At 49.4% G+C, this 27,618-nt stretch overlaps 2 protein-coding genes across 3 annotated transcripts in view; one reads left to right on the forward strand and one right to left on the reverse strand.

The window, feature by feature from the left end:
- The window catches only part of FOXP3 (forkhead box P3), a 19,536-nt gene extending 11,691 nt beyond the window's left edge, over window positions 1-7,845 (forward strand). The window contains exons 3-13 of one of the 2 annotated variants that reach the window (XM_037821072.1): window positions 420-651; window positions 1,166-1,270; window positions 1,374-1,512; window positions 1,938-2,025; window positions 2,095-2,199; window positions 3,057-3,144; window positions 3,345-3,425; window positions 4,226-4,376; window positions 5,040-5,116; window positions 6,439-6,540; window positions 6,735-7,845. In XM_037821072.1, the coding sequence (XP_037677000.1) occupies window positions 420-651; window positions 1,166-1,270; window positions 1,374-1,512; window positions 1,938-2,025; window positions 2,095-2,199; window positions 3,057-3,144; window positions 3,345-3,425; window positions 4,226-4,376; window positions 5,040-5,116; window positions 6,439-6,540; window positions 6,735-6,884 (1,318 nt within the window). In that variant the 3' untranslated portion in view covers window positions 6,885-7,845. The remainder of the gene's footprint in view (window positions 1-419; window positions 652-1,165; window positions 1,271-1,373; window positions 1,513-1,937; window positions 2,026-2,094; window positions 2,200-3,056; window positions 3,145-3,344; window positions 3,426-4,225; window positions 4,377-5,039; window positions 5,117-6,438; window positions 6,541-6,734) is intronic. The other variant, XM_037821073.1, reaches the window with a different exon arrangement.
- The window catches only part of CCDC22 (coiled-coil domain containing 22), a 25,265-nt gene continuing 5,398 nt past the window's right edge, over window positions 7,752-27,618 (reverse strand). The window contains exons 3-17 of the mRNA XM_037821071.1: window positions 14,368-14,500; window positions 13,312-13,418; window positions 13,084-13,150; window positions 12,803-12,981; window positions 11,579-11,773; window positions 10,935-10,997; window positions 10,723-10,842; window positions 10,026-10,145; window positions 9,825-9,941; window positions 9,620-9,721; window positions 9,426-9,533; window positions 9,075-9,170; window positions 8,759-8,818; window positions 8,602-8,676; window positions 7,752-8,155 (exon numbers count right to left, since the gene is read on the reverse strand). Coding sequence (XP_037676999.1) covers window positions 8,042-8,155; window positions 8,602-8,676; window positions 8,759-8,818; window positions 9,075-9,170; window positions 9,426-9,533; window positions 9,620-9,721; window positions 9,825-9,941; window positions 10,026-10,145; window positions 10,723-10,842; window positions 10,935-10,997; window positions 11,579-11,773; window positions 12,803-12,981; window positions 13,084-13,150; window positions 13,312-13,418; window positions 14,368-14,500 — 1,656 coding nt within the window. The 3' untranslated portion in view covers window positions 7,752-8,041. The remainder of the gene's footprint in view (window positions 8,156-8,601; window positions 8,677-8,758; window positions 8,819-9,074; window positions 9,171-9,425; window positions 9,534-9,619; window positions 9,722-9,824; window positions 9,942-10,025; window positions 10,146-10,722; window positions 10,843-10,934; window positions 10,998-11,578; window positions 11,774-12,802; window positions 12,982-13,083; window positions 13,151-13,311; window positions 13,419-14,367; window positions 14,501-27,618) is intronic.

The raw sequence follows: 27,618 nt of genomic DNA on the forward strand, positions 1-27,618 counted from the left end.
GGCTGAGACTTGAAGACAGGGCCTCAGCAGTGAGGGGAAGGAGCTGAGGCCCACCTGGGCTGAGGCTCCATGCACCACCCAAAGCCCACACAGCCCCTCAGAAGACACATCCGAACCATGTCTGTGGCAGTGTATGTGAGCAAGCCGTGTGCTGGATCCATGCACATCTGTGCATGGAGCATGTGTGTGTACACACGTGTACTTGCTAGTTCCTGACACCCATCTGTGTGTGTGTATGTGTGTGTCTGCGTGGGCACATGACCAGAGCTGGGCTCAGCTGGAGGGCCTTCAGGACATGCCCAGCCAATGCCCATTCTGTCCAGAGGGGGTGTCCATGTGGTTCAGGTGGCTGAGTATTTCGTGTACCCCCCAGCACATGTGTAACTCACTCCCTCTATTCCCACCCCACCCTCCGGCAGCCTGCCCACAGACAAGGACCCAATGCCCAACCCCAGGCCAGCCAAGCCCTCGGCCCCTTCTTTGGCCCTCGGCCCATCCCCAGGACCCTCGCCCAGCTGGAAAGCTGCACCCAAGACCTCAGACCTGCTGGGGCCCAGGGGCCCAGGGGGAACCTTCCAGGGCCGGGAACTCCGAGGCGGGGCCCATGCCTCCTCCTCAACCTCAAACCCCATGCCACCATCGCAGCTGCAGGTGAGGCCCAGGGCCCAGCATGGGGCAGGCAGGGTGGGGTACCTGGGCCTACAGGTGCCGACCTTTACTGTGGCACCGGGCGGGGGGCCCAGCTGGGGCACAGGAAGTGGTTTCTGGGTCCCAGGCAAGTCTGTGACTTATGCAGATGTCACAGGGCCAAGAAAGTCCCCACTTGGCAGGCCTCAGAGATTCAAGGTTCTCTGCGACCTCCCAATCCCCCTTTCAGGAGAGGAGGAAGCCCTGTCATGATCCCGTGAGCACAGCTATATGTCCCCATCCCCATGTGACCAAGGAGAGGGCTGGGGCCCAAGGAGGTGAGGTGACAGGGTTGAGACCAGCTCTGTCACCTATTAGCTGGGTAATCTTGAAAAAGTTATTCAACCTCGCTGAGCCTCAGTTTCCACAAAGGTAAAATGGGGATGATCACAGTACCAACCATGTGGGGTTGCAGCAAAGAGTATCTGAATTAGAACAGTGAGGATGAGGGGCTCACCTGCCTGCCTTCTTCCCCCAGCTCCCCACAGTGCCCCTAGTCATGGTGGCACCCTCTGGGGCACGGCTGGGCCCCTCGCCCCACTTGCAGGCACTCCTCCAGGACAGGCCACACTTCATGCATCAGGTACTGATCCCCAAAACAGGCAAGGAGGAGGGGGCAGGTGGGTGAACTATGGGGAAGGGGCACCCCAAGCCAGGCTGAACCGTGGCCCATATGTGCCCCCCAGCTCTCAACAGTGGATGCCCATGCCCGGACACCCGTGCTGCAGGTGCACCCACTGGACAGCCCAGCCATGATCAGCCTCCCACCACCAACCGCTGCCACTGGGGTCTTCTCCCTCAAGGCCCGGCCCGGTCTGCCACCTGGTAACACCTCAACCCCCACCCCACAGCTTCAATTGCCCGCAGAGTCCCCAAACCCTTGAACGTGAGCATGGGAGGCTGATCGGAAACGCCCCCCCCCCCCCCCCGGGAGGTCAGAGGTGTCAAGTCTCAGAGTCTTGGAAACTCCAACCTCCAAAAAAATGTCAGGCTCAGAACCTTAAAAGGTGCAGAATGTCAGAATCACGGAACCGCAGATCTTTGCAAGGTTAATCAAAATGTCAGCACTTGCGAATGACAGAGTTTGAGCTACTCGGTCAGAAGACTTGGAATTTCAGGACAGCAGAGCCCCCTGGAAAGTCAGGGCCTTCAAGGTTCAGGAGGGTGGGAAGCTCAAAATGAGAGGCCTTGTGGGCGGAGCACCAGAGCCCAACCGGTGGCCCCCAGAAGTGCCTTGTCCCCACCCGCAGGGATCAACGTGGCCAGCCTGGAGTGGGTGTCCAGGGAGCCGACATTGTTGTGCACCTTCCCCAGCCCTGGTGCGCCCAGGAAGGACAGGTCAGTGGGCGGGGCAGGGGAGGACCCTCCCCCTGCCATCCCTCCCCCTGACACCCCCTTTCCTCCCAGCACCCTTTCAGCTGCGTCCCAGGGCTCCTACCCACTGCTGGCAAATGGCGTCTGCAAGTGGCCCGGATGTGAGAAGGTCTTCGAGGAGCCGGAGGACTTCCTCAAGTGAGTGGCCCCACCCCACCCCAGTCCAGGGGGAGGAGGGGCATCCTAGTTTGCAGGGCATCTCTGGGGTGCAGCACAGGCCTCTTCCCAATAGGCAGTAAGACGAGGGAGGGAAGAGCTGAGACTCGAGGTTCAAATCCCAGCTCCATCACTCACTGGCTGTATGGCCTTGGACAAGTTACTTAGCTTTTTCTGGCCTCGGTTTCCTCAGCTGTATAACGGGCATAAGAACAGAGGTGTGTTCTGTTATTTACCTCCATTTTACAGGTGGGGAAACTGAAACCAAAGACTTTAAGTGTCTTGACCAAGATCACCCCAGTTCCTAAGCGACAGAGCTGGGATTTGACCCCAGGCAGCCTGGCTCCAGAATCCATGCCCCTAACTGCTTTGCCCTGCTATCCTTCATGCCCATACACCAGCCTCATTTTATTGATCCCCAGAGTCCCACCTTCTCAAAATGGCTGTTGCTGCCCTCCTCCACTGCACACACACACAAACACACACACACACAATCTTCTCCAACCATACCCAACTATTAGTGGCAAGTCAGTACATACAGCTCCTTTTCACCACCAGGCCTTTGCAAAGCCTGTCCCTTCCACCTGGCCCACTCTCAGCTTACCACCCTTCCAACATCTTCTCCAAGTGGCAAGCTCAGGGCCTGGCACACAGTGGGTACCAAGTGGCACGTGTTGAAGAGATGATAGGTGTAAGATGGAGACTGAGGTAGAGAGGGGTGAGGGGGCTGAAATTCAGATAAAAGAGCTCCCAGAGGGTCTGGGCTGCCCCACTCCACATGTTGAGCTGGGAGGCCAGGCCAGCCATGGTCACCTGCATGGACTCTTCCCCCAACCCAGGCACTGCCAGGCGGACCATCTCCTGGATGAGAAGGGCAGGGCGCAGTGTCTCCTCCAGAGGGAGGTGGTACAGTCTCTGGAGCAGCAGGTGAGGCTGGAGGTGGGGGTGTGGGTGGGAGATGGCGAGTGAACCCTATGTGCATCCCGTGCCGGCAACCCAAGCTCATCCTGGATGAGGGCTGGCATAAAGGCGGTTGGTGGGCCATGCCCAGGGAAGACCATAGCCTGGGCAAAGATATGGCAGAGAAAGACTAGGTTGAGGTATCACGTGGGTGCCTGTCCTTACAGCTGGTACTGGAGAAGGAGAAGCTCGGTGCTATGCAGGCCCACCTGGCTGGGAAGATGGCCCTGAACAAGGCTCCCTCTGCAGTGAGTGACCCCAGGCCCCCATGCTGCACAGACTGCCGGAGGGGGGCACAGCCAGGGGTGGGGGGCTGCAGGAGACCTATCCTCATGCCCAGGCCCTAGGGATCTAGGGGTGTGTGGCCCCAGCTCCAGACACGCCCAGGCCTAGGGATCTGCTACCTGCCACTTACAAACCCTCTGACCCTAAGATCCCAAGAATCCATGATCCCGTGTTTTCAGACCAACAGCAAATAGCCAAACATTTACTGAGCGCAGACCATGGTGGGAGGACCGGCTACATTAATTTGCACGGCCCACCGCAAAATGAAAATGCAGCAGCTCCTTATTCAAATTTCAAGTCAGCAACAGCAAAGCATCAAAAAAAAAAAAAGTGGGGTCTTTCTGAACACAGGGCCCCATGCAACTGCACAGAACACACACTCGTGAAGCCGGCCTGGGGGGGTCAGACATTGTTTCTGAGCACTTTAGTGGCGTTAAGTCCTTCAGTCTGCAGAATGGCACTGTAAGGTGGGTGCCACTAGCATCCCAAATTCACAGATCAGGAAAACCGAGGCCAGGGAGGTGTAAGTGACTCTCCCAAGGTCAACCAGGAGCTGGGATTCCATCCCATCCTGGGACCCCAGCACAGGGGCTCTGCATGCTCAGTTGCCCAGCTCACAGTCTGATAAATAAGATTCAAGCTGCTTCCAGCCCTTCCACATCAAGGCTGGAAGTGAGACGCGGACACTCTTGCTTTTAATCTTTATTTCTTTTTAAGTGGGAGGTTGAAACCCCTGGGTAACCAGCCCCTTGCCCTCTCCTAGGCATCCTCCGACAAGGGCCCCTGCTGTATTGTAGCGGCAGGTCCCGCAGGCGGTGCCCTCCCAGCCTGGCCCGGCCCCCAGGGGGCCCCCGACAGCCTGTTTGCGGTACGGAGGCACCTCTGGGGCAGCCACGGAAACAGCACATTCCCAGGTAAGGAGGGCCGTGCCCTACACAGTGCCCCCAAGCTCCTCACTCCACTGACTGGTGCTGGAGCTGGGGGGGGGGGGGAGTGCCCCATAACTATGCTTCCCCCACCCCCCAGCCTTTGGGAACAAGCAACTCCAAAAAGCTTCCTCTCGGGATTTCCAGTGGCCTTAAAGCCCAAAGGACTCGCTCTAGCCCTGTATCTCCCTTTGGGGATTTGGGCTGTGCCTCACTCACCCTGGGCTTCAGCCACTCCCTCCAACCACCAGAAGGGAGGGAACTAGCTAAGTAATTCCTGAGGGTCCACCCTCCCCCAGCCCCCGGAAAAGCTCTGCCGCTTTACTTAATCCCATTCCTAAACCCATCCCCTGCTATGGCCAGGCCCGGGCTGGGTGCCTAACTGGAAGGGGAGCCCCGATTCCTATCCTGGCTCCACCTCCTAACCCATGACATGCCTTCGTTTGCAAGCTCCTGCATTTCTTTAAAACCTTGGGGGTAACGGGCCCCGTTTGCGCGGGAGCAGTGCAAAGGGTGGATGACCCACCTGGTGCGGGGTGCAAACGCTGACTGTGCCCACTGAAAACTGTGCTAATGGCGGCCGCGCGGAGGATGGAGGGGAGGGCCCTAGGTGTTCCGGGATGAGGCCTCATTCTCCTCACCCTCTAACAGAGTTCTTTCACAACATGGACTACTTCAAGTTTCACAACATGCGGCCCCCTTTCACCTACGCCACCCTCATCCGCTGGGTAAGCAGCGGGGGGGGGGGAGACGGAAGGGGCAGGGGAACGCCTCCCAAGGTCCCATCCCAGCCTCCCTCTCAGAACCCTTGGGGGCTACTGCCCGACCTCAGCCCAGCCCCGAGGAGGCCCAAGCTGTGCTGAGAATGGGGGGTCCCACCATCCAGGCCAGTACAAGCCTGCGTGTTGACCTTGAACTCACCTATTTCCTGATGTCCACCTCAACCCCATACCTAGCTCCCTCCCTGACCTAGAAAATAGCCTGACAACTGACCCCACATCTCTGACCCTGGCCTGAGACCCACCCCGGGTAGTACCCTAACTCCTTCTCCACCTCGTCACCCCCAACCCAACCCTGTATCTCTCCCCTGCCCCAACATACCCTAAGATGTCAAAGCATCTCCAGCCAGACCCCACCCTTAACCACTTCCTTGTCACAGCTATCTGCCCCTTAACCTCACCCCATGCTGACCCCTTCATCCAAATCTCCCCAATGCCCGCCCCACAGCCTTCACCTGAACCCACCCAGACCTTCATCCTGGCTCCACATGAACCCCAAACCTGAACCTTAACCTAACCCCAACCTAACTCCATACACTCCCCCCACCTCTGTCTCTGAACTGAACCCCATCCTAACCCCATCCTAACCCATAACCTCATTGCAAATTTGCAGTTGTAATTGCTGACTCTTAATCCCATTCCTAAATCCAAACTGAAGTTCCCTTTTAGCCTCATTCCACACCTAATCCCTCAACGAATCTCACTCTTGACCCTAAACCTAACCACCTCCCTGACTCGTAAAATAACTCAATAACTAGGGCCATCTCTGGCTCTTGACCTAATGCCACATATCATCCCATCCCTAACCCCTAAACTCACCCCAGTCCATCTCCCAGCCCGACTCTTAACTAACCCCTCCCCAGACCTTTAATTCTGTCTTCCAAATCCTTAACCTGACCCTCAACCTTCCAAAACCCTGGAGCCTCACCCCCCCCCCAAGAAAGCCCCAACTCCAACCCCAATATAGACCTTTAACCTAACTCCAGCCCCAGCCCTAGCCCTTAACCTGACCCCACTCCAAACCTCAGCCCTGATCCTTTACCTAATCCTGTCCCCAACCCATGCCTCGCCCCATTTCTAACCCCAGCCAACCCCATACCTCACCCCACATGTAACCTTGTCCCTGAGCCTTCACTCCATACCATCTCCCTCCTTCCCAACCCCCACAATCCCACCCCCATGTAGGCAGCCCAGGGTAGGCCCTGCCCCTCTCAGCCCTCACTCTGGAGGCGCTGCTTCCCTCACTTAGCCCCATCCCTCCCCACCACCAGGCCATCCTGGAGGCTCCCGAGAAGCAGCGGACACTCAATGAGATCTACCACTGGTTCACACGCATGTTCGCCTTCTTCCGAAACCACCCTGCCACCTGGAAGGTGAGCTCCTCCGGAGGTGGCAGTGGCTGTGATGGGCCAAGCTCAGGAGTGGGCAGGCCTCGTGCTGAGAGGCATGTTGGGGAGGAGCAGGCGGTTCACTGTTGGGAGGGGCTGCAACCCCAGAGGATGACTGCCCACCTCTCCCACCCTCACCCCACTGCCCCTGGCCTGGCTGGCGGATCCCCCTTCCACAGAATGCCATCCGCCACAACCTGAGCCTACACAAGTGCTTCGTGCGGGTGGAGAGCGAGAAAGGGGCCGTGTGGACTGTGGATGAGTTCGAGTTCCGCAAGAAGAGGAGCCAGAGGCCCAGCAGGTGCTCCAACCCCACGCCTGGCCCCTGACCTCAAGGCCAAGGAAGGAAAGGAAGGAAGGGGCCAAAATGGAGGGAGGGGGGCAGAGGTGATGTGGGGTGGGGTGGGTGGGGCAGGGATGACAAGCCCTGGACATACCTGCAAGGACCAAGAAGTGAGGTGTCCACTGTCTTGCCTGTCAGGGACCCTGCTCCCCAGCTGACTACCCCTCCTGACTCATATCCTCTGCACCAAGGTTGCTCAGAGGGGACCTGGTGCCAGTCCCGGATCTCCCCCCCACCCCCACCCCCCCTGCCACCAGCTCCGCAGCCAAACAGAGCCTTCACAACCTTACATGTGGCCAGCCTCCATCACTCTCATAGCTGATCTCAGGGCTGGAAAAGTCACACAGACACACAGATGGTCACAGGCCACAATCCCATCACTTGGACTCAACACAAGATGCCGGACACCAAGAGCCTTCCTTAGTACACCCAGACAACCTCACCACTGCAGTCATACAGACAACCACACCTGATCACAGTCCGGTCACACATGTGCAAGGTGCCCTGTCACAGTGGCTGACCCAGACACACATGCAGAAGCAACCTCGGTGCGCTCAAGTGCTCTCTGGTCTGGGAAAGTGACACAGATCCGTGACCTGTCACGCACAGGCTCACATAAGCTCCCAACACATGGACTCAGTCACAGGCACAGCCCATTAGAACTCCCCTGTGCAGCTCCCACACACACACACATACACGCCCAGCACCCAGTGGTTTTCCCCAGAGCCCCCACAAACACAGCCACACACACTGACTCACCAAAACATAACCCCGTGTCACACCTGCCACCCACCCCACTCACATTCCCTATGCCATGTGCCCCCCCATCTCCGATCCATGCCTCAGCTTAGACTGAAGACTGAGCCCCTCATTTATTTGGGATCCCAGGCCCCCAACCCCCAGTCCTCTCCCTCCAATAAATGGTGGCCTGGCTCCCCCACTCTGGACAATCTCCCCAGATCAGGGTTGGGGTCAGGGGTGGGGGGTGTGGGCAGGGCACAGGGTCCAGGGCCACAGCAAGAAGAGTCAGACAGCAGAGGAAACGGCTAGGGGCAAGCACTTGACCACTGCCTCTGACACCTCAAATCCCTGCAGAGGGCTTGGGGTGGGGGGAGACCTCTGCTGGGGCAGGTGGGGTGCTCCTCAGGCCTCACGGACCCGGCCTAGGAGGCTGGCGTTCTCCTGGCGTAGGGCTCGGTAGTCCTCCTGGATCTTCTCCAGGTTGCTGAGCGTCTTCTTGCCCATCTCTGTCTCAATCTAAGATAATGTGAAGACATCCCCCACCTCAGCATTCAGTGCCTCTTTCCCCGCCCCTGCTCATCACACCCTGCCTTCATCACGGCCACACTGGGCCCCTCAGGCCTGTCCCTCAAACACCACCCGCTTTGTCCATGGCCAGGCCTTTATGCAGGTCGTTCTCTCAACTGAAAGCATCCTTTGCTACATGGCAGGATTTCCCAGCAAATATTCAAGCTGAAGCCTTTGCCAATGGTGCTGAGAGGCAGGTGTGAGCGCCCTTGTGGCAGAAGCTGGGGCTCAGAGGAGGCCGCTGGACTGTCCCAGGTCACACACACAGCTACTAAGGGGCAAGGCTGAGACTCTAGCCGTAGGCTGTGTCTGGTGCCACAGCCTCTCTCAGCATAAACCACCCAAAGAGCTGTCCCCGGACCTGCCTGGATTCCCCAGCCACCCCCAGGCCTCACCTGCTCCTCAAGGTCTCGAACCTCCCGCATGATAGTGCCTGTGTCCTCAATGGTCTGGATAAGCTGGCTGCAGTTCTGGAGATGGCAGGAGCAGAGGGCTTTAACTCCCAACACGCCCCCATCCCATCAAGCCCCCCAGGTGGGCTTCATCCCTCACCTCATGCAGGGCAGCCAGGTACTTGTAGGCCTTCCGAACAGCATCATCCTTCTTGGCATCCTGACCAGACAGATGGGGCCACAAAGGTATCGGTGGGCTGCGCTCCCCACTCCCCCCTTACCACACCGCCTCCACACTCCCACAAGGCCACCCTCTCCCACCCTCTACCCACCACTTCATCCTTCACAGAGCAAAGCCAGTAGGCCCACAGAGGCTCACATGGGGCGCAGGCCCAATCCAGCTGGTGAGCAGATGGGCAAGCAGCAGTCCCCGGTCTGACCCCAACCCTTGTGCCCTACCCAGCCTGCCCGTATACCTTGAACACGAGCTCATCAGTCACCGTGAACGTCCGGTCCAGTTTCCCAGAGAGGGAGTTGATTTCCTTCTGTAGCTCCTTGGTATCAGACAGGATCTGGCAGAGACCAGGGTGGACAGTCAGCTGCGGGCACTCGTGGGCATGTCCTCACATCCAGACACGGCTTGTAATCTTGTGGTGGGGGTGGCTGGGAGGGGGTGGGGGACGTGGGTGGCTGCTTTGTGCCAGGGTATGGCCAGAAAACTCTGCCTACCAGAGGCTGTGAGGTCCTTGTGTGACCACACTACGCACGCCTGCCCCTCGGGCATGTGTGCCCCTGTGGCCCACCCCCCCACGGCCATGGCGGTGCACCTTAGTGATCTCTTCCTTCTGCTTCCGGATGTTGCCCACAATCTCTAGGATGCGCTGGGTATAGGCCAGCCGGGACACGTCTCGGGGCAGAGTCTCCAGCTCCGACACCTAGGCAGGGACACAGCAGGCACTCTCCCAGGCCCCCCGCCCCACCCACCACAAGCTGCCCAGGGCCCCCTCTGCACGGGCCTCACCAGCTGCTTGTAGACCTCCTCCTTCCTGCGGGCCTCATCAGCAGCTGCTTGAACACTCTGGTGCAGCTCCTGGATCTCTGCTAGCCGTCGAGATGATTCCAGCTGCCCAGGACACCGTGGGCAGAGGGCAGTGAGGAGAGCATGGGAGGTGATCCCCTGGGGAGGGAACCTGCCCCACCCGTGCCCCCAGGACCCCACAGCCTACCTCCCGGCGATCCTGGAGCTTCCGCAGGTGGCGGTACTCAGCAAGGAGCGGGACCCGGTGCTTTTCCCACTGCCCCGCCAAGTGGATGACCCGCTGGGCACTACTCTCTACCATGAGCTGGGTAGGGTGGGTGGGGGTATGTCACATGGGCTGGGCCCCTTCAGCCTCAATCCACCCTGCCCAGCCCCAGCCCAGCCCCACCTGCAACTTGGCGAGGTTGGCAGCCCCATCGGGCAGCAGCTCCACCGCCCGGCTCTTCAAGCGCAGGGCCTGCTCTTGCTCCACGGTGCTGAGCTTACTCTGCCGACACTCGGTCTCCACCTGGCGTGCCGTGACCCCCCAATCCCAAGTCAGTGGGGGATCCCAGCGACACTCCCCAGCCCACCTGCCCCTCAGTGAGGCTGGAAAGTCAGGGCCTAACCCAAGATCCCACAGATGACTGACTACAAAGCCCTCTAGCCCCTTCAGGCCTCTCAAACCCCTCCTGATATTGACAGATGTACCCATAAGTACTAACGGGCACCCACAGGCCCCTCCAGTCCCTACAGGGCCACACTGACCCCAAGAGCCCTGGAGAGACCCACAAGTCCCTGACCACACATACATCCACAGATCCCTCAAATCTCTCCTGATCTTCACGACTCCTATAACTCCTGACTGATGCCCACAGGCTCCTGGAACCCCTAAGGACTCAACAACCCGTAGAACTACAAGCCCCCGATCCTATCTCAGAACTCTGAGATACTTCAAGTCACCACAGGTCCCCAATGTCCCCCACAAAGCTTCCTGCCATCTGCAGACCTCCACAGACGAGCTCACAAGTCTCTCTAATCCTGTCAGGCCCTCCTTCTGACCCCACCCCCAGCCCAGCAGCCCCCCCTTCCCCACAGCCCCTCACCTGCCCAAGGCTGATTCCCAGAGTCCTCATGTCAGCTTCAACCTCTTCAATGTTGTGATTCACACCCTCCAGCTGCTCCCGAAGGGACTCGAGCTCCTGTTCTTGAGCTGCCCACATGTCCTGGGAGGCATGGGCCAGTCAGAGCAAGATGGGTTTCAGGCCCAGCTGGTAGACAGGCAAGGGCCCAGGGCACCCTGCACTGCACTGCTCACCTGTTCAGGCCGCCGGGAAGTCGCTGGCACATCTGACACCTGCGCTGCCTGGGCCTCAGGCTCCTGGGACAGTGAGGAGGGGGCACTACAGCTGCCAGGGGGACCCCTGCCCCCCACAGCCCAGCCTCAAGCCTCCCCCTCTGCCAAGCGCTCTCCCAGCACCATACCCATGCCACTCAACAACTGACGGCTGTCAGACTGTGACAAGATGAAGACAAAGGCCTCCTACATCTGATCTATCTATGACCTCAGGAGGTTTCTGCTCATAAAGAAACCTCCCGGCCCTGACACAGCTCCTGCCCATTTCTGAAGTCTCAACCGCCCCTGAAAAGGATGAGGGCCCTTCTGGGTGACCACGGAGAGAAGATATGCTCAAAGAAAACTGCCCGAGGAAAGGAGGCATTTGCACAAAGAGCACCCCTACAGCCCTTACGTGGTTCCCACCCATCCACCCTTGCTCCACTGAAGTCCCCTGGGAAGCTAGGCAACTCCTCTAGGAGACACCTCTCCCAGTGGGGAGAGGGCAGACCTGAGGGGGAACGGGGGGACCTGTGTGGATAAAGGTGGCGTGGGCCCATGGAGCAGCCTCCAAGCCTGCCATAGCTCCTGCCAGCATGCCCCGTCTCCACTCAGGCCCCACCAACCAGTTGGAAGGTGAACTTCTCGGAATGCATGAAGCGGGAGCCCTTGGGAGCCCCGGTCCTGGCCCCAGCTCCCCAGGCCTGCAGCAGCTCCCCCAGATCTCGGGCTTGTGTGGGGACCCCCAGCGGGGCCCAGCTTTGGCGCAGATGCTCAGCCAGGTGCTTCTGCAGCCGCTGCCACTGAGCCCATGTATCCTCCTGGAAACAGAGGACAGGGTGAAACAGGAGGGGGTAAAGGCCTGTCTGGCAACCCAGGCCCTGCCTCCTCCAGGAATCCCACCTGCCAAGGTGCTACAGACAAGCCTGTCTTATCTCCCGTCCCACCAGTTTGGGATCTCCCCGAGGACAGGGGGACAGGGGTCTGCTCTGCCTCACAGCCACACCTCTCTACATCCACCTGCTCCCCTCACTGGGAGAGTATGCAGGAAAAGAGAAAAGGAAGCATGGAGCCCCCGACTCGGAGGCAGACAGTATCCGGACCTGTGGGGACAGAGCAGGGACAGAGTCAAAGGTATTAGACCAAGAAGGGGGCAGAGTCAGAGAGTAGAACAGAGACCGAGAGAGGCAAGAGACAGACAAGATCAGCGAGATATGAGACAATTGGGGAAATCTAATTGTGATCTCAAGTGTTAGATGATACAAAGAGATCACTGTTCATTTTGTTGGGTATGAAAATAGCCCAGAGGTTACCTTAAAAATGAATGCCTTGTGCTAATGAAGGTGTCAGGGATTGATTTAGGTGATGAATGTACAACTATGTAATGGTACTGTAAACAATCGAAAGTACAATTTGTTTTGTATGACTGCGTGGTATGTGAATATATCTCAATAAAATGATGATTAAAAAAAAAAAAGAATGCCTTTATGAGTTAAGAGATGCATTTGTGAGTATTTAGAGGTAAAATGACATGTCTGGGATTTACTTTAAAATAATATAGAAAAAAAAAGTTGGAAGAGCACGTTACTTCACTTTAAGCACTCCCCTGAGAGGAGAGTGCTAGTACTACCCCATTTTCCAGAATAGGAAACTGAGGCTCTAGGGAGGGACAGTGACTTGTCCATGGTCCACAGTCTTTCTGACTCCAGTGTCCTAGTTCTTTCAGATGGGGAGACAATGGAAGAGAGGACAAAGTGGGCAGAGGAGAGAGGCAGAAGACACACGAGAGACAAAACGGAGCAGCAGTGAGCAGGAGCCTCAGAAGCAGGGAGCCCTGCGCCAGGCTGTACCTGGGGTGGGAGGCGGTGAGCTCGGCGTAGCCAGTCCTCATCCCCTGGGTGGTCCTGGCCCGTATGCTGGCAGAGCTGGATGGCATGGTGTTCGAGGAGCGAGGCTGCCCTCCCCGCCGGCTGGGGCACCTGGGCAGGGACGGGCAGCAGCAGGGGACTCCCCTGGAACTCACGTGGCTCTGGGGACAGACACCGTGTCAGTTTAGCCTTCCCCCCTTCTGATATAGTCAGGCCCTCCTCTTCTCCCTCTCCCCAGCCCCTCCCCACAGCCTCATACTCACCTCCTCTGGAACTCAGCTCGGGCATGGCCAGCCTGCTGGTCCGGAAAGGCTTCTGGAGGGCCGAGCCCTGGGGATGGAGGGGGGGTGGGGGTGGGCAGAGTCAGAGCCTCCAGAAGGAAGTGGGATGCAGGACACAGGTGGAAGGGGGCCAAACACCTGAGCACTCAGGTGGAGACAAGGAAGGCAAGGTAGGACGTGAGGAAACTGACAGGTGTTGGGAGGTCCCACCTGGATGTGCTGCAACTTGGGCATTCGAAGGAGGGGTGGGACCCAGGGCAGGGCCAGCTGGTCCCGGATTTGGCTCCCAATGGCTCGAAGGAGAATAGCTGAGTCACCTATGGGGGTTGTGGAGGGGGAGTGTTAATCAGGTGACAACACTGCAACTCCAAAAATGCATACCCTGGGATCCTAGCCACCATACACCCCCATCCCTGTCCCCAGCCCCAAGATACATATCTAGCTAGCTATCATTCTCACACTCATTCATTCAACAAACATTTATTAAGCACCTACTATGTACTAGTCACGGTTCTAGACACTGGGGATACCTCGGTGGACAAACTAGAGGTGGTGACTGGGAAAGGAAGAGAAGGACTATTGAGAGGAGGATGGAATTTTTTTTAACTTTTTATTTTAAAATACTTTCAAACTTACAGGACGTTACAAAAATAACACAAACCCCAAACAGAGAACACCAACACACACACACACACACAACCACACACACACACACACACACCACCGCCACATACCCAGATCCACCAATATTAACGTTTTGCCACAGGTGCCATATCATTCTATCTCTCTAGCCATCTGTCTGTCAAGGAGGATGTCATTTGAACAAGGCAGTCAGAGGAAAAGTCTCCCTGAGGTGGACATTTGAACAGAAACCTCAGAGAGGTGAGGGGGTGAACCAAAAGGATAGCTGGGGAAAGAATAATCCAGCAAATGCAAAAGCCCTAAGGCTGGAGTGTGCCTGGCGTGTGTGAGGAGCATCAAGGAGGCCAGTGTGGTTAGAATAGAGTAAGCCAGGGCAAGAGGGGTAGGAGGTGAGGTCCAAAAAGTCCCACCCAGCACCAACTCACCACCTGATCAGCTCAAACCCCAGCCTCCTTCCCCCTGCCCTATGTCCCCTCTCCAACTCCCACTCCTACCACTTGACTCTCCTGAAGACACATACCCCCACCAACCCACACCCATCAACCTTTTCACCACCTCTGAACACCCAGGAACACCACCCTTACCTGACCCACCCACCACCACCACGCCCCAGGCACCCTGTACCTGCAGGCTGATCTGCGTCCTCAGAGGCATCAGTGGGCAGACGCTCAGCCAAGAAGAGAAGCAGGTCCCGGAGGTCAGGCTCACTGGGGTACAGGAAGTTCTGATAGCCAAGCTCCAAGGGATAGCCCAGGTCCTGGGGGCGGGAGGGGGCAGGGCACATCAGCCAGGCGGGCAGAATCCTCCTGCCCTGGGAGCCCTGGGCCCAAGCCACAAATGCACGCACTCTCTCACCAACCACCACCACCTTCTGAACCTGCCCCCAGCTTCCCAAGGCCTCCAGGCCACTGCGGGGAGCCACAAAGTTCTGATAGCTAATGCTACAGAGAGCAACGAATAAGACGAAGGTTCTGACCTTTCTATGACTCAAAATCCAGAAGCCATAAAGAAGACGGGTATTTCTAAATACATGAAAAGAAATAAAACTTTAAAGAAAAAAATTACAATAAACAAAGTCAATAGAGTAATGACAAGCTGGGAAAAAATATTTGGAGCTTGTATCATAGACAAAGAGCTAATATACCTAGTATATAAGGAGTGCCTAAAAATAAACAAGAAAAAAAGGCTGGCAACATAACAGAAAAGTATGCAAAAGGTAGGAATAGACAGTTCACAGAAAAAGAAATGAAGATAGCCCTTAAACTTATGAAATATGTCCAACCTTGCCCATAAGAGAAATGTAAATTAAAAGTACACTGAGAGGCGGGGCAAGATGGCAGACTGGTGAGCTGTAGGTTTTAGTTACTCCTCCAGGAAAGTGGGTAAAAAGCCAGGAACTGCGTGGACTGGACACCACAGAGCAATCTGTCTTTGGGCATACTTCATACAACACTCATGAAAATGTCGAACTGCTGAGATCAGCGAAATCTGTAAGTTTTTGCGGCCAGGGGACCCGCGCCCCTCCCTGCCAGGCTCGGTCCCGTGGGAGGAGGGGCTGTCAGCTCCGGGAAGGAGAAGGGAGAACTGCAGTGGCTGCTCTTATCGGAAACTCATTCTACTGATCCAGATTCCAACCATAGATAGACTGAGACCAGACACCGGAGAATCTGAGAGCTGCCAGCCCAGCAGAGAGGAGACAGGCATACAAAAAAAAAATAAAAATAACACGAAAAACTCCAAAATAAAAGCAGAGGATTTTTGGAGTTCTGGTGAACACAGAAAGGGGAAGGGCGGAGCTCAGGCCTTGAGGCGCATATGCAAATCCCGAAGAAAAGCTGATCTCTCTGCCCTGAGGACCTTTCCTTAATGGCCCTGGTTGCTGTGTCTATTAGCATTTCAATAACCCATTAGATCTCTGAGGAGGGCCCTTTTTTTTTTTTTTTTTTTTTTTTTAATCCTTTTTACTTTTTCTAAAACAATTACTCTAAGAAGCCCAATACAGAAAGATTCAAAGAATTGCAATTTGGGCACGTCAAGTCAAGAGCAGAACTAAGAGAGCTCTGAGACAAAAGGCAATAATCCAGTAGCTGGGAAAATTCACTAAACACCACAACTTCCCAAGAAAAGGGGGGTGTCCGCTCACAGCCACCATCCTGGTGGACAGGAAACACTCCTGCCCATCGCCAGCCCCATAGCCCAGAGCTGCCCCAGACAACCCAGTGTGACGGAAGTGCTTCAAATAACAGGCACACACCACAATACTGGGCATGGACATTAGCCTTCCCTGCAACCTCAGCTGATTGTCCCAGAGCTGGGAAGGTGGAGCAGTGTGAATTAACAAAGCCCCATTCAGCCATCATTTGAGCAGACTGGGAGCCTCCCTACACAGCCCAGCAGCCCAGAACTGCCCTGGGGGGATGGCACTCACCTGTGACAAAGCACAGTCATCCCTCAACAGAGGACCCGGGGTGCACAGCCTGGAAGAGGGGCCCACTTGCAAGTCTCAGGAGCCATACGCCAATACCAAAGACTTGTGGGTCAGTGGCAGAGACAAACTGTGGCAGGACTGAACTGAAGGATTAGACTATTGCAGCAGCATTAAAACTCTAGGATCATCAGGGAGATTTGATTGTTAGGGCCACCCCCCCTCCCCGACTGCCCAGAAACACGCCCCACATACAGGGCAGGCAACACCAACTACACACGCAAGCTTGGTACACCAATTGGGCCCCACAAGACTCACTCCCCCACTCACCAAAAAGGCTAAGCAGGGGAGAACTGGCTTGTGGAGAACAGGTGGCTCGTGGACGCCACCTGCTGGTTAGTTAGAGAAAGTGTACTCCACGAAGCTGTAGATCTGATAAATTAGAGATAAGGACTTCAATAGGTCTACAAACCCTAAAAGAACCCTATCAAGTTCAGCAAATGCCACGAGGCCAAAAACAACAGAAAATTATAAAGCATATGAAAAAACCAGACGATATGGATAACCCAAGCCCAAGCACCCAAATCAAAAGACCAGAAGAGACACAGCACATAGAGCAGCTACTCAAAGAACTAAAGATGAACAATGAGACCATAGTACGGGATATGAAGGAAATCAAGAAGACTCTAGAAGAGCATAAAGAAGACATTGCAAGACTAAATAAAAAAATGGATGATCTTATGGAAATTAAAGAAACTGTTGACCAAATTAAAAAGATTCTGGACACTCATAGTACAAGACTAGAGGAAGTTGAACAACGAATCAGTGACCTGGAAGATGACAGAATGGAAAATGAAAGCATAAAAGAAAGAATGGGGAAAAAAATTGAAAAAATCGAAATGGACCTCAGGGATATGATAGATAATATGAAACGTCCAAATATAAGACTCATTGGTGTCCCAGAAGGGGAAGAAAAGGGTAAAGGTCTAGGAAGAGTATTCAAAGAAATTGTTGGGGAAAACTTCCCAAATCTTCTAAACAACATAAATACACAAATCATAAATGCTCAGCGAACTCCAAATAGAATAAATCCAAATAAACCCACTCCGAGACATATACTGATCACACTGTCAAACACAGAAGAGAAGGAGCAAGTTCTGAAAGCAGCAAGAGAAAAGCAATTCACCACATACAAAGGAAACAGCATAAGACTAAGTAGTGACTACTCAGCAGCCACCATGGAGGCAAGAAGGCAGTGGCACGATATATTTAAAATTCTGAGTGAGAAAAATTTCCAGCCAAGAATACTTTATCCAGCAAAGCTCTCCTTCAAATTTGAGGGAGAGCTTAAATTTTTCACAGACAAAGAAATGCTGAGAGAATTTGCTAACAAGAGACCTGCCCTACTGGAGATACTAAAGGGAGCCCTACAGACAGAGAAACAAAGACAGGACAGAGAGACTTGGAGAAAGGTTCAGTACTAAAGAGATTCGGTATGGGTACAATAAAGGATATTAATAGAGAGAGGGAAAAATATGGCAAACATAAACCAAAGGATAAGATGGCCGATTCAAGAAATGCCTTCACGGTTTTAACGTTGAATGTAAATGGATTAAACTCCCCAATTAAAAGATATAGATTCGCAGAATGGATCAAAAAAAATGAACCATCAATATGTTGCATACAAGAGACTCATCTTAGACACAGGGACACAAAGAAACTGAAAGTGAAAGGATGGAAAAAAATATTTCATGCAAGCTACAGCCAAAAGAAAGCAGGTGTAGCAATATTAATCTCAGATAAAATAGACTTCAAATGCAGGGATGTTTTGAGAGACAAAGAAGGCCACTACATACTAATAAAAGGGGCAATTCAGCAAGAAGAAATAACAATCGTAAATGTCTGTGCACCCAATCAAGGTGCCACAAAATACATGAGAGAAACACTGGCAAAACTAAAGGAAGCAATTGATGTTTCCATGATAATTGTTGGAGACTTCAACACATCACTCTCTCCTATAGATAGATCAACCAGACAGAAGACCAATAAGGAAATTGAAAACCTAAACAATCTGATAAATGAATTAGATTTAACAGACATATACAGGACATTACATCCCAAATCACCAGGATACACATACTTTTCTAGTGCTCATGGAACTTTCTCCAGAATAGATCATATGCTGGGACATAAAACAAGCCTCAATAAATTTAAAAAGATTGAAATTATTCAAAGCACATTCTCTGACCACAATGGAATACAATTAGAAGTCAATAACCATCAGAGACTTAGAAAATTCACAAATACCTGGAGGTTAAACAACACACTCCTAAACAATCAGTGGGTTAAAGAAGAAATAGCAAGAGAAATTGCTAAATATATAGAGACGAATGAAAATGAGAACACAACATACCAAAACCTATGGGATGCAGCAAAAGCAGTGCTAAGGGGGAAATTTATAGCACTAAACGCATATATTAAAAAGGAAGAAAGAGCCAAAATCAAAGAACTAATGGATCAACTGAAGAAGCTAGAAAATGAACAGCAAACCAATCCTAAACCAAGTACAAGAAAAGAAATAACAAGGATTAAAGCAGAAATAAATGACATAGAGAACAAAAAAACAATAGAGAGGATAAATATCACCAAAAGTTGGTTCTTTGAGAAGATCAACAAGATTGACAAGCCCCTAGCTAGACTGACAAAATCAAAAAGAGAGGAAGACCCATATAAACAAAATAATGAATGAAAAAGGTGACATAACTGCAGATCCTGAAGAAATTAAAAAAATTATAAGAGGATACTATGAACAACTGTATGGCAACAAACTGGATAATGTAGAAGAAATGGACAATTTCCTGGAAACATATGAACAACCTAGACTGACCAGAGAAGAAATAGAAGACCTCAACCAACCCATCACAAACAAAGAGATCCAATCAGTCATCAAAAATCTTCCCACAAACAAATGCCCAGGGCCAGATGGCTTCACAGGGGAATTCTACCAAACTTTCCAGAAAGAACTGACACCAATCTTACTCAAACTCTTTCAAAACATTGAAAAAAATGGAACACTACCTAACTCATTTTATGAAGCTAACATCAATCTAATACCAAAACCAGGCAAAGATGCTACAAAAAAGGAAAACTACCGGCCAATCTCCCTAATGGATATAGATGCAAAAATCCTCAACAAAATACTTACAAATCGAATCCAAAGACACATTAAAAAAATCATACACCATGACCAAGTGGGGTTCATTCCAGGCATGCAAGGATGGTTCAACATAAGAAAAACAATCAATGTATTACAACACATTAAAAACTCGAAAGGGAAAAATCAATTGATCATCTCAATAGATGCTGAAAAAGCATTTGACAAAATCCAACATCCCTTTTTGATAAAAACACTTCAAAAGGTAGGAATTGAAGGAAACTTCCTCAACATGATAAAGAGCATATATGAAAAACCCACAGCCAGCATAGTACTCAATGGTGAGAGACTGAAAGCCTTCCCTCTAAGATCAGGAATGAGATAAGGATGCCTGCTGTCACCATTGTTATTCAGCATTGTACTAGAAGCGCAATCTGACAAGACAAAGAAATAAAAGGCATCCAAATTGGAAAGGAAGACTAAAACTGTCATTATTTTTAGATGATATGATCTGGAAAACCCTGAGAAATCGACGATACAGCTACTAGAGCTAATAAACAAATTTAGCAAAGTAGCGGGATACAAGGTTAATGCACATAAGTCAGTAATGTTTCTATATGCTAGAAATGAACAAACTGAAGAGACACTCAAGAAAAAGACACCATTTTCAATAGCAACTAAAAAAATCAAGTACCTAGGAATAAACTTAACCAAAGATGTAAAAGACCTATACAAAGAAAACTACATAACTCTACTAAAAGAAATAGAAGGGGACCTTAAAAGATGGAAAAATATTCCATGTTCATGGATAGGAAGGCTAAATGTCATTAAGATGTCAATTCTACCCAAACTCATCTACAGATTCAATGCAATCCCAATCAAAATTCCAACAACCTACTTTGCAGACTTGGAAAAGCTAGTTATCAAATTTATTTGGAAAGGGAAGATGCCTCGAATTGCTAAAGACACCCTAAAAAAGAAAAACGAAGTGGGAGGACTTACACTCCCTGACTTTGAAGCTTATTATAAAGCCACAGTTGCCAAAACAGCATGGTACTGGCACAACGACAGACATATAGATCAATGGAATCGAATTGAGAATTCAGAGATAGACCCTCAGATCTATGGCCAACTGATCTTTGATAAGGCCCCTAAAGTCACTGAACTGAGCCATAATGGTCTTTTCAACAAATGGGGCTGGGAGAGTTGGATATCCATATCCAAAAGAATGAAAGAGGACCCCTACCTCACCCCCTACACAAAAATTAACTCAAAATGGACCAAAGATCTCAATATAAAAGAAAGTACCATAAAACTCCTAGAAGATAATGTAGGAAAACATCTTCAAGACCTTGTATTAGGAGGCCACTTCCTAGACTTTACACCCAAAGCACAAGCAACAAAAGAGAAAATAGATAAATGGGAACTCCTCAAGCTTAGAAGTTTCTGCACCTCAAAGGAATTTCTCAAAAAGGTAAAGAGACAGCCAACTCAATGGGAAAAAATTTTTGGAAACCATGTATCTGACAAAAGACTGATATCTTGCATATATAAAGAAATCCTACAACTCAATGACAATAGTACAGTCGGCCCAATTATAAAATGGGCAAAAGATATGAAAAGACAGTTCTCTGAAGATGAAATACAAATGGCCAAGAAACACATGAAAAAATGTTCAGCTTCACTAGCTATTAGAGAGATGCAAATTAAGACCACAATGAGATACCATCTAACACCAGTTAGAATGGCTGCCATTAAACAAACAGGAAACTACAAATGCTGGAGGGGATGTGGAGAAATTGGAACTCTTATTCACTGTTGGTGGGACTGTATAATGGTTCAGCCACTCTGGAAGTCAGTCTGGCGGTTCCTTAGAAAACTAGATATAGAGCTACCATTCGATCCAGCGATTGCACTTCTCGGTATATACCCGGAAGATCGGAAAGCAGTGACACGAACAGATATCTGCACGCCAATGTTCATAGCAGCATTATTCACAATTGCCAAGAGATGGAAACAACCCAAATGTCCTTCAACAGATGAGTGGATAAATAAAATGTGGTATATACACACGATGGAATACTACGTGGCAGTAAGAAGGAACGATCTGGTGAAACATATGACAACATGGATGAACCTTGAAGACATAATGCTGAGCGAAATAAGCCAGGCACAAAAAGAGAAATATTATATGCTACCACTAATGTGAACTTTGAAAAATGTAAAACAAATGGTTTATAATGTAGAATGTAGGGGAACTAGCAGTAGAGAGCAATTAAGGAAGGGGGAACAATAATCCAAGAAGAACAGATAAGCTATTTAACGTTCTGGGGATGCCCAGAAATGACTATGGTCTGTTAACTTCTGATGGATGTAGTAGGAACAAGTCCACTGAAATGTTGCTATATTATGTAACTTTCTTGGGGTAAAGTAGGAACATGTTGGAAGTTAAGCAGTTATCTTAGGTTAGTTGTCTTTTTCTTACTCCCTTGTTATGGTCTCTTTGAAATGTTCTTTTATTGTATGTTTGTTTTCTTTTTAACTTTTTTTTTCATACACTTGATTTAAAAAAGAAGGGAAAGTTAAAAAAAAAAAAAGAAAAGAAAAAAGACAAACAAGGGAAAAAAAAAAAAAAGATGTAGTGCCCCCTTGAGGAGCCTGTGGAGAATGCAGGGGTATTCGCCTACCCCACCTCCATGGTTGCTAACATGACCACAGACATAGGGGACTGGTGGTTTGATGGGTTGAGCCCTCTACCATAAGTTTTACCCTTGGGAAGACGGTTGCTGCAAAGGAGAGGCTAGGCCTCCCTGTATTTGTGCCTAAGAGCCTCCTCCTGAATGCCTCTTTGTTGCTCAGATGTGGCCCTCTCTCTCTGGCTAAGCCAACTTGAAAGGTGAAATCACTGCCCTCCCCACTACGTGGGATCAGACACCCAGGGAAGTGAATCTCCCTGGCAACGTGGAATATGACTCCCGGGGAGGAATGTAGACCCGGCATCGTGGGATGGAGAACATCTTCTTGACCAAAAGGGGGATGTGAAAGGAAATGAAATAAGCTTCAGTGGCAGAGAGATTCCAAAACGAGCCGAGAGATCACTCTGGTGGGCACTCTTACGCACACTTTAGACAACCTTTTTTAGGTTCTAAAGAATTGGGGTAGCTGGTGGTGGATACCTGAAACTATTAAACTACAACCCAGAACCCATGAATCTCGAAGACAGTTGTATAAAATGTAGCTTATGAGGGGTGACAATGGGATTGGGAAAGCCATAAGGACCAAACTCCACTTTGTCTAGTTTATGGATGGATGTGTAGAAAAGTAGGGGAAGGAAACAAACAGACAAAGGTACCCAGTGTTCTTTTTTACTTCAATTGCTCTTTTTCACTCTAATTATTATTCTTGTTATTTTTGTGTGTGTGCTAATGAAGGTGTCAGGGATTGATTTAGGTGATGAATGTACAACTATGTAATGGTACTGTAAACAATCGAAAGTACAATTTGTTTTGTATGACTGCGTGGTATGTGAATATATCTCAATAAAATGATGATTTAAAAAAAAAAAAAAAAAAAAGAAAGTACCATAAAACTCCTAGAAGATAATGTAGGAAAACATCTTCAAGACCTTGTATTAGGCGGCCACTTCCTAGACTTTACACCAAAAGCACAAGCAACAAAAGAGAAAATAGATAAATGGGAACTCCTCAAGCTTAGAAGTTTCTGCACCTCAAAGGAATTTCTCAAAAAGGTAAAGAGGCAGCCAACTCAATGGGAAAAAATTTTTGGAAACCATGTATCTGACAAAAGACTGATATCTTGCATATACAAAGAAATCCTACAACTCAATGACAATAGTACAGACAGCCCAATTATAAAATGGGCAAAAGATATGAAAAGACAGTTCTCTGAAGAGGAAATACAAATGGCCAAGAAACACATGAAAAAATGTTCAGCTTCACTAGCTATTAGAGAGATGCAAATTAAGACCACAATGAGATACCATCTAACACCGGTTAGAATGGCTGCCATTAAACAAACAGGAAACTACAAATGCTGGAGGGGATGTGGAGAAATTGGAACTCTTATTCATTGTTGGTGGGACTGTATAATGGTTCAGCCACTCTGGAAGTCAGTCTGGCAGTTCCTTAGAAAACTAGATATAGAGCTACCATTCGATCCAGCGATTGCACTTCTCGGTATATACCCGGAAGATCGGAAAGCAGTGACACGAACAGATATCTGCACGCCAATGTTCATAGCAGCATTATTCACAATTGCCAAGAGATGGAAACAACCCAATTGTCCTTCAACAGATGAGTGGATAAATAAAATGTGGTATATACACACGATGGAATACTATGCGGCAGTAAGAAGGAACGATCTGGTGAAACATATGACAACATGGATGAACCTTGAAGACATAATGCTGAGCGAAATAAGCCAGGCACAAAAAGAGAAATATTATATGCTACCACTAATGTGAACTTTGAAAAATGTAAAACAAATGGTTTATAATGTAGAATGTAGGGGAACTAGCAGTAGAGAGCAATTAAGGAAGGGGGAACAATAATCCAAGAAGAACAGATAAGCTATTTAACGTTCTGGGGATGCACAGAAATGACTATGGTCTGTTAATTTCTGATGGATATAGTAGGAACAAGTTCACAGAAATGTTGCTATATTATGTAACTTTCTTGGGGTAAAGTAGGAACATGTTGGAAGTTAAGCAGTTATCTTAGGTTAGTTGTCTTTTTCTTACTCCCTTGTTATGGTCTCTTTGAAATGTTCTTTTATTGTATGTTTGTTTTCTTTTTAACTTTTTTTTCATACAGTTGATTTAAAAAAAGAAGGGAAAGTTAAAAAAAAAAGAAAAAGACAAACAAGGAAAAAAAAAAAAGATGTAGTGCCCCCTTGAGGAGCCTGTGGAGAATGCAGGGGTATTCGCCTACCCCACCTCCATGGTTGCTAACATGACCACAGACATAGGGGACTGGTGGTTTGATGGGTTGAGCCCTCTACCATAAGTTTTACCCTTGGGAAGACAGTTGCTGCAAAGGAGAGGCTAGGCCTCCCTGTATTTGTGCCTAAGGGTCTCCTCCTGAATGCCTCTTTGTTGCTCAGATGTGGCCCTCTCTCTCTGGCTAAGCCAACTTGAAAGGTGACATCACTGCCCTCCCCCCTACGTGGGATCAGACACCCAGGGGAGTGAATCTCCCTGGCAACGTAGAATATGACTCCCGGGGAGGAATGTAGACCCGGCATCGTGTGACGGAGAACATCTTCTTGACCAAAAGGGGGATGTGAAAGGAAATGAAATAAGCTTCAGTGGCAGAGAGATTCCAAAATGAGCCGAGAGATCACTCTGGTGGGCACTCTTACGCACACTTTAGACAACCCTTTTTAGGTTCTAAAGAATTGGGGTGGCTGGTGGTGGATACCTGAAACTATCAAACTACAACCCAGAACCCATGAATCTCGAAGACAGTTGTATAAAAATGTAGCTTATGAGGGGTGACAATGGGATTGGGAAAGCCAAAAGGACCAAACTCCACTTTGTCTAGTTTACGGATGGATGTGTAGAAAAGTAGGGGAAGGAAACAAACAGACAAAGGTACCCAGTGTTCTTTTTTACTTCAATTGCTCTTTTTCACTCTAATTATTATTCTTGTTATTTTTGTGTGTGTGCTAATGAAGGTGTCAGGGATTGATTTAGGTGATGAATGTACAACTATGTAATGGTACTGTAAACAATCGAAAGTACAATTTGTTTTGTATGACTGCGTGGTATGTGAATATATCTCAATAAAATGATGATTAAAAAAAAATTAAAAAACAACACCCAAAAAAAAAAAAAAAAAAAAAAAAAAAAGTCAATATGGAGGTTTGAGTCTCCTGGACCTGGGACTGAGGCCCAGATCCCACTTCCAGAATGAGCCACCTTTTCTCTGACCTCTACACCTTTCTGTTTTTTGAGTAACATTCTGTACAGTGTTCAAGGCCCTGACCTGAGTTTTTCTGTTGAGTATACTCCTAGAAAATAACTAATCCAACAATTAATTGGTATTTAATGAAATTAAGTAAGAGCATGATGCCTGTGTAACTGTTAATTGGTCTGTTACTTAAATATATAGTAAGGGTTAAGTGTCCATTTAAATTTGTTATTTGGCGTGTTACTGCATTTGTATTGTTCATGTGTTCCTAATTGGTTACCAATTGCAGAAATTCTTTAAAATGAAAAATTCTAATTCTAATAGCATTCTTGAATATTTTGTGCTCTATTTTGAAAAATTGGAAAGATTTTAGTTATGAGCCTATGAAAAAAAGAAAAAATAGTTTATTTCTGTAATACAGTCTGGCCTCAATATGACTGAGAATCAGCCAAGAAATGGCCTGAAAATGGTTCTATAGAAAAAGATACTGCATTACAGTTAGAGTTGTTCTTCAAAAGAGAATAGAAATGGGATGAGATGATGTATAGTCAAACCTTTATTTGCCCCTCACAAAAGTATATTTCTGTGTTTCTGTTTTTTTGTGTGACTAACTTCCTATTTGTGTCTGTCACCTTGTTCAATGTATATTTTCATACCTCCAGATGGTAAAAACAAATTAATAAAAAAATTCTTAAAGAGCTCTAAAAAAAAAAAAAAAAAAAGTACACTGAGATTTTTGAGGTCGTGAAAATGTTCTATAATTCAATGTGCTGATGGTTGCACAGCTCTGTGAATATATTAAAAACCACTGAATTGTACACTTTAAATGGGTGAAAGGTATGGTATGTGAATTATATCTCAGGAAAGCTGGTACCCAAAAAAAAGTAGGATAGAAAATAAAAAGGACACTGAAATACCTTAAACAGGTGCTCAAAGTTAGCATCACCCATCATGGGACAACCTGACATAATGCACTTCTGATGGGATACACTGGGAAGGAGATAATATCACTCCCAAAATCTGAATCTAATCATGAGAAAACAATCAGACCAATTCAGATGGTAGGGCACTAGGCAAAACAACTAGCCTAGACTCTTCAAAAATATCTGTCCTCATGAAAGAAAAAATAAAAAAGACATGAGGACTGTTCAAGATTTACTTAAAATCCAGCTTGTGCTGCTCACTGGCTATGAAGCTTGGGCCAGTTACTTAACCACTTAGAACTTCAGTTTCCTATCTGTAAAATGGGACTATTACTACCTATTAGTAGTAGCTGCTTTAAGGAATAAACAGGCCAAGCTCTTTATTACTGTCGTGGTGATAAGGGGCTCAGAAACCCACTGGCTGACCACAGGCAATATCTGTAAACTTCACTCATCCATTGATTCCTCACAGATTCCACCCAGTGGATGTGTGGCATCTGTCTGTCCATAGGTGTCCACTCTTAGGTGGATTTACCCCTCCTCCTCCACGCCCCACAAGGTCCTAGTGGAGCAGCCAACCCCAAAGCCTCTCCTACCCTCCCCCACCCCCTGCTTCCCGCTGACATGTGACCCTGGCAGTGCCCATCAGAGTTCTACCTGGGGACTGGGAAACCAGCAGGGAGAGAAAGAAAACCTTTTTCTGCCAGAGTTGCTGTTGGCCCGGAGCCGAATGGACTCTGAAAGCAGACTTCCGGGGTTCAAATCCAAGCTTTGCCTCTTACCAACTGTGTGATGTCAGGCAAATCATTTAACCTCTCTGTGCATCGCTTTCCTCACCTGGAAAAATGGAATCCCAACAGTACCTACCTCAGAAGGTTGTTCTGAGAATTAAATGGGTTACCGCAATGCCCGGCACAGATTAGGCACTCAAAAAACATTATTATAAGTGTGTGTGTATGTGTGTGTGCTGGGTCACAACATAAGATATTTATTTCAGGGTATCATGGTCAAAAAGTGTGAAAGCCACTGGCTTTTAAGCTACTTTACTTTGGGTTTCTGATACTTGCAATCAAAGAGTTGTGACTGATAGAGAAACTCATTCCGGGAGTGGGGTGTGTGAAGGTGTGTGACTGATAGAGAAACTCATTCCAGGAGTGGGGTGTGTGAAGGTGGCTGAGTCGCAGAAACTGGTGCCAGGAGTCGGACACATGAAGAGGCAGACGGCAGAAGGTGGCAGTGCTGAGCTGAGGTGGGCTATGGGGACAGCATTCAGCAGGGTTAAGAGAGACTTTTTCTGCTGCTGGCAAACCCAGGCTGCTGGGGGCCAGACGATCGCATGTACATCTTGACCACTGAAAAAGCCATATTCTCTCCTTCGCACAGCATGTCACCGGCCACTGGAAGATCCGGCAGGCCCAGTTGATGAGGAAATTTTGAAAGAAG

This window comes from Choloepus didactylus, chromosome X (genome assembly GCF_015220235.1).
Source record: "Choloepus didactylus isolate mChoDid1 chromosome X, mChoDid1.pri, whole genome shotgun sequence".
Taxonomy (NCBI): domain Eukaryota; kingdom Metazoa; phylum Chordata; class Mammalia; order Pilosa; family Megalonychidae; genus Choloepus; species Choloepus didactylus.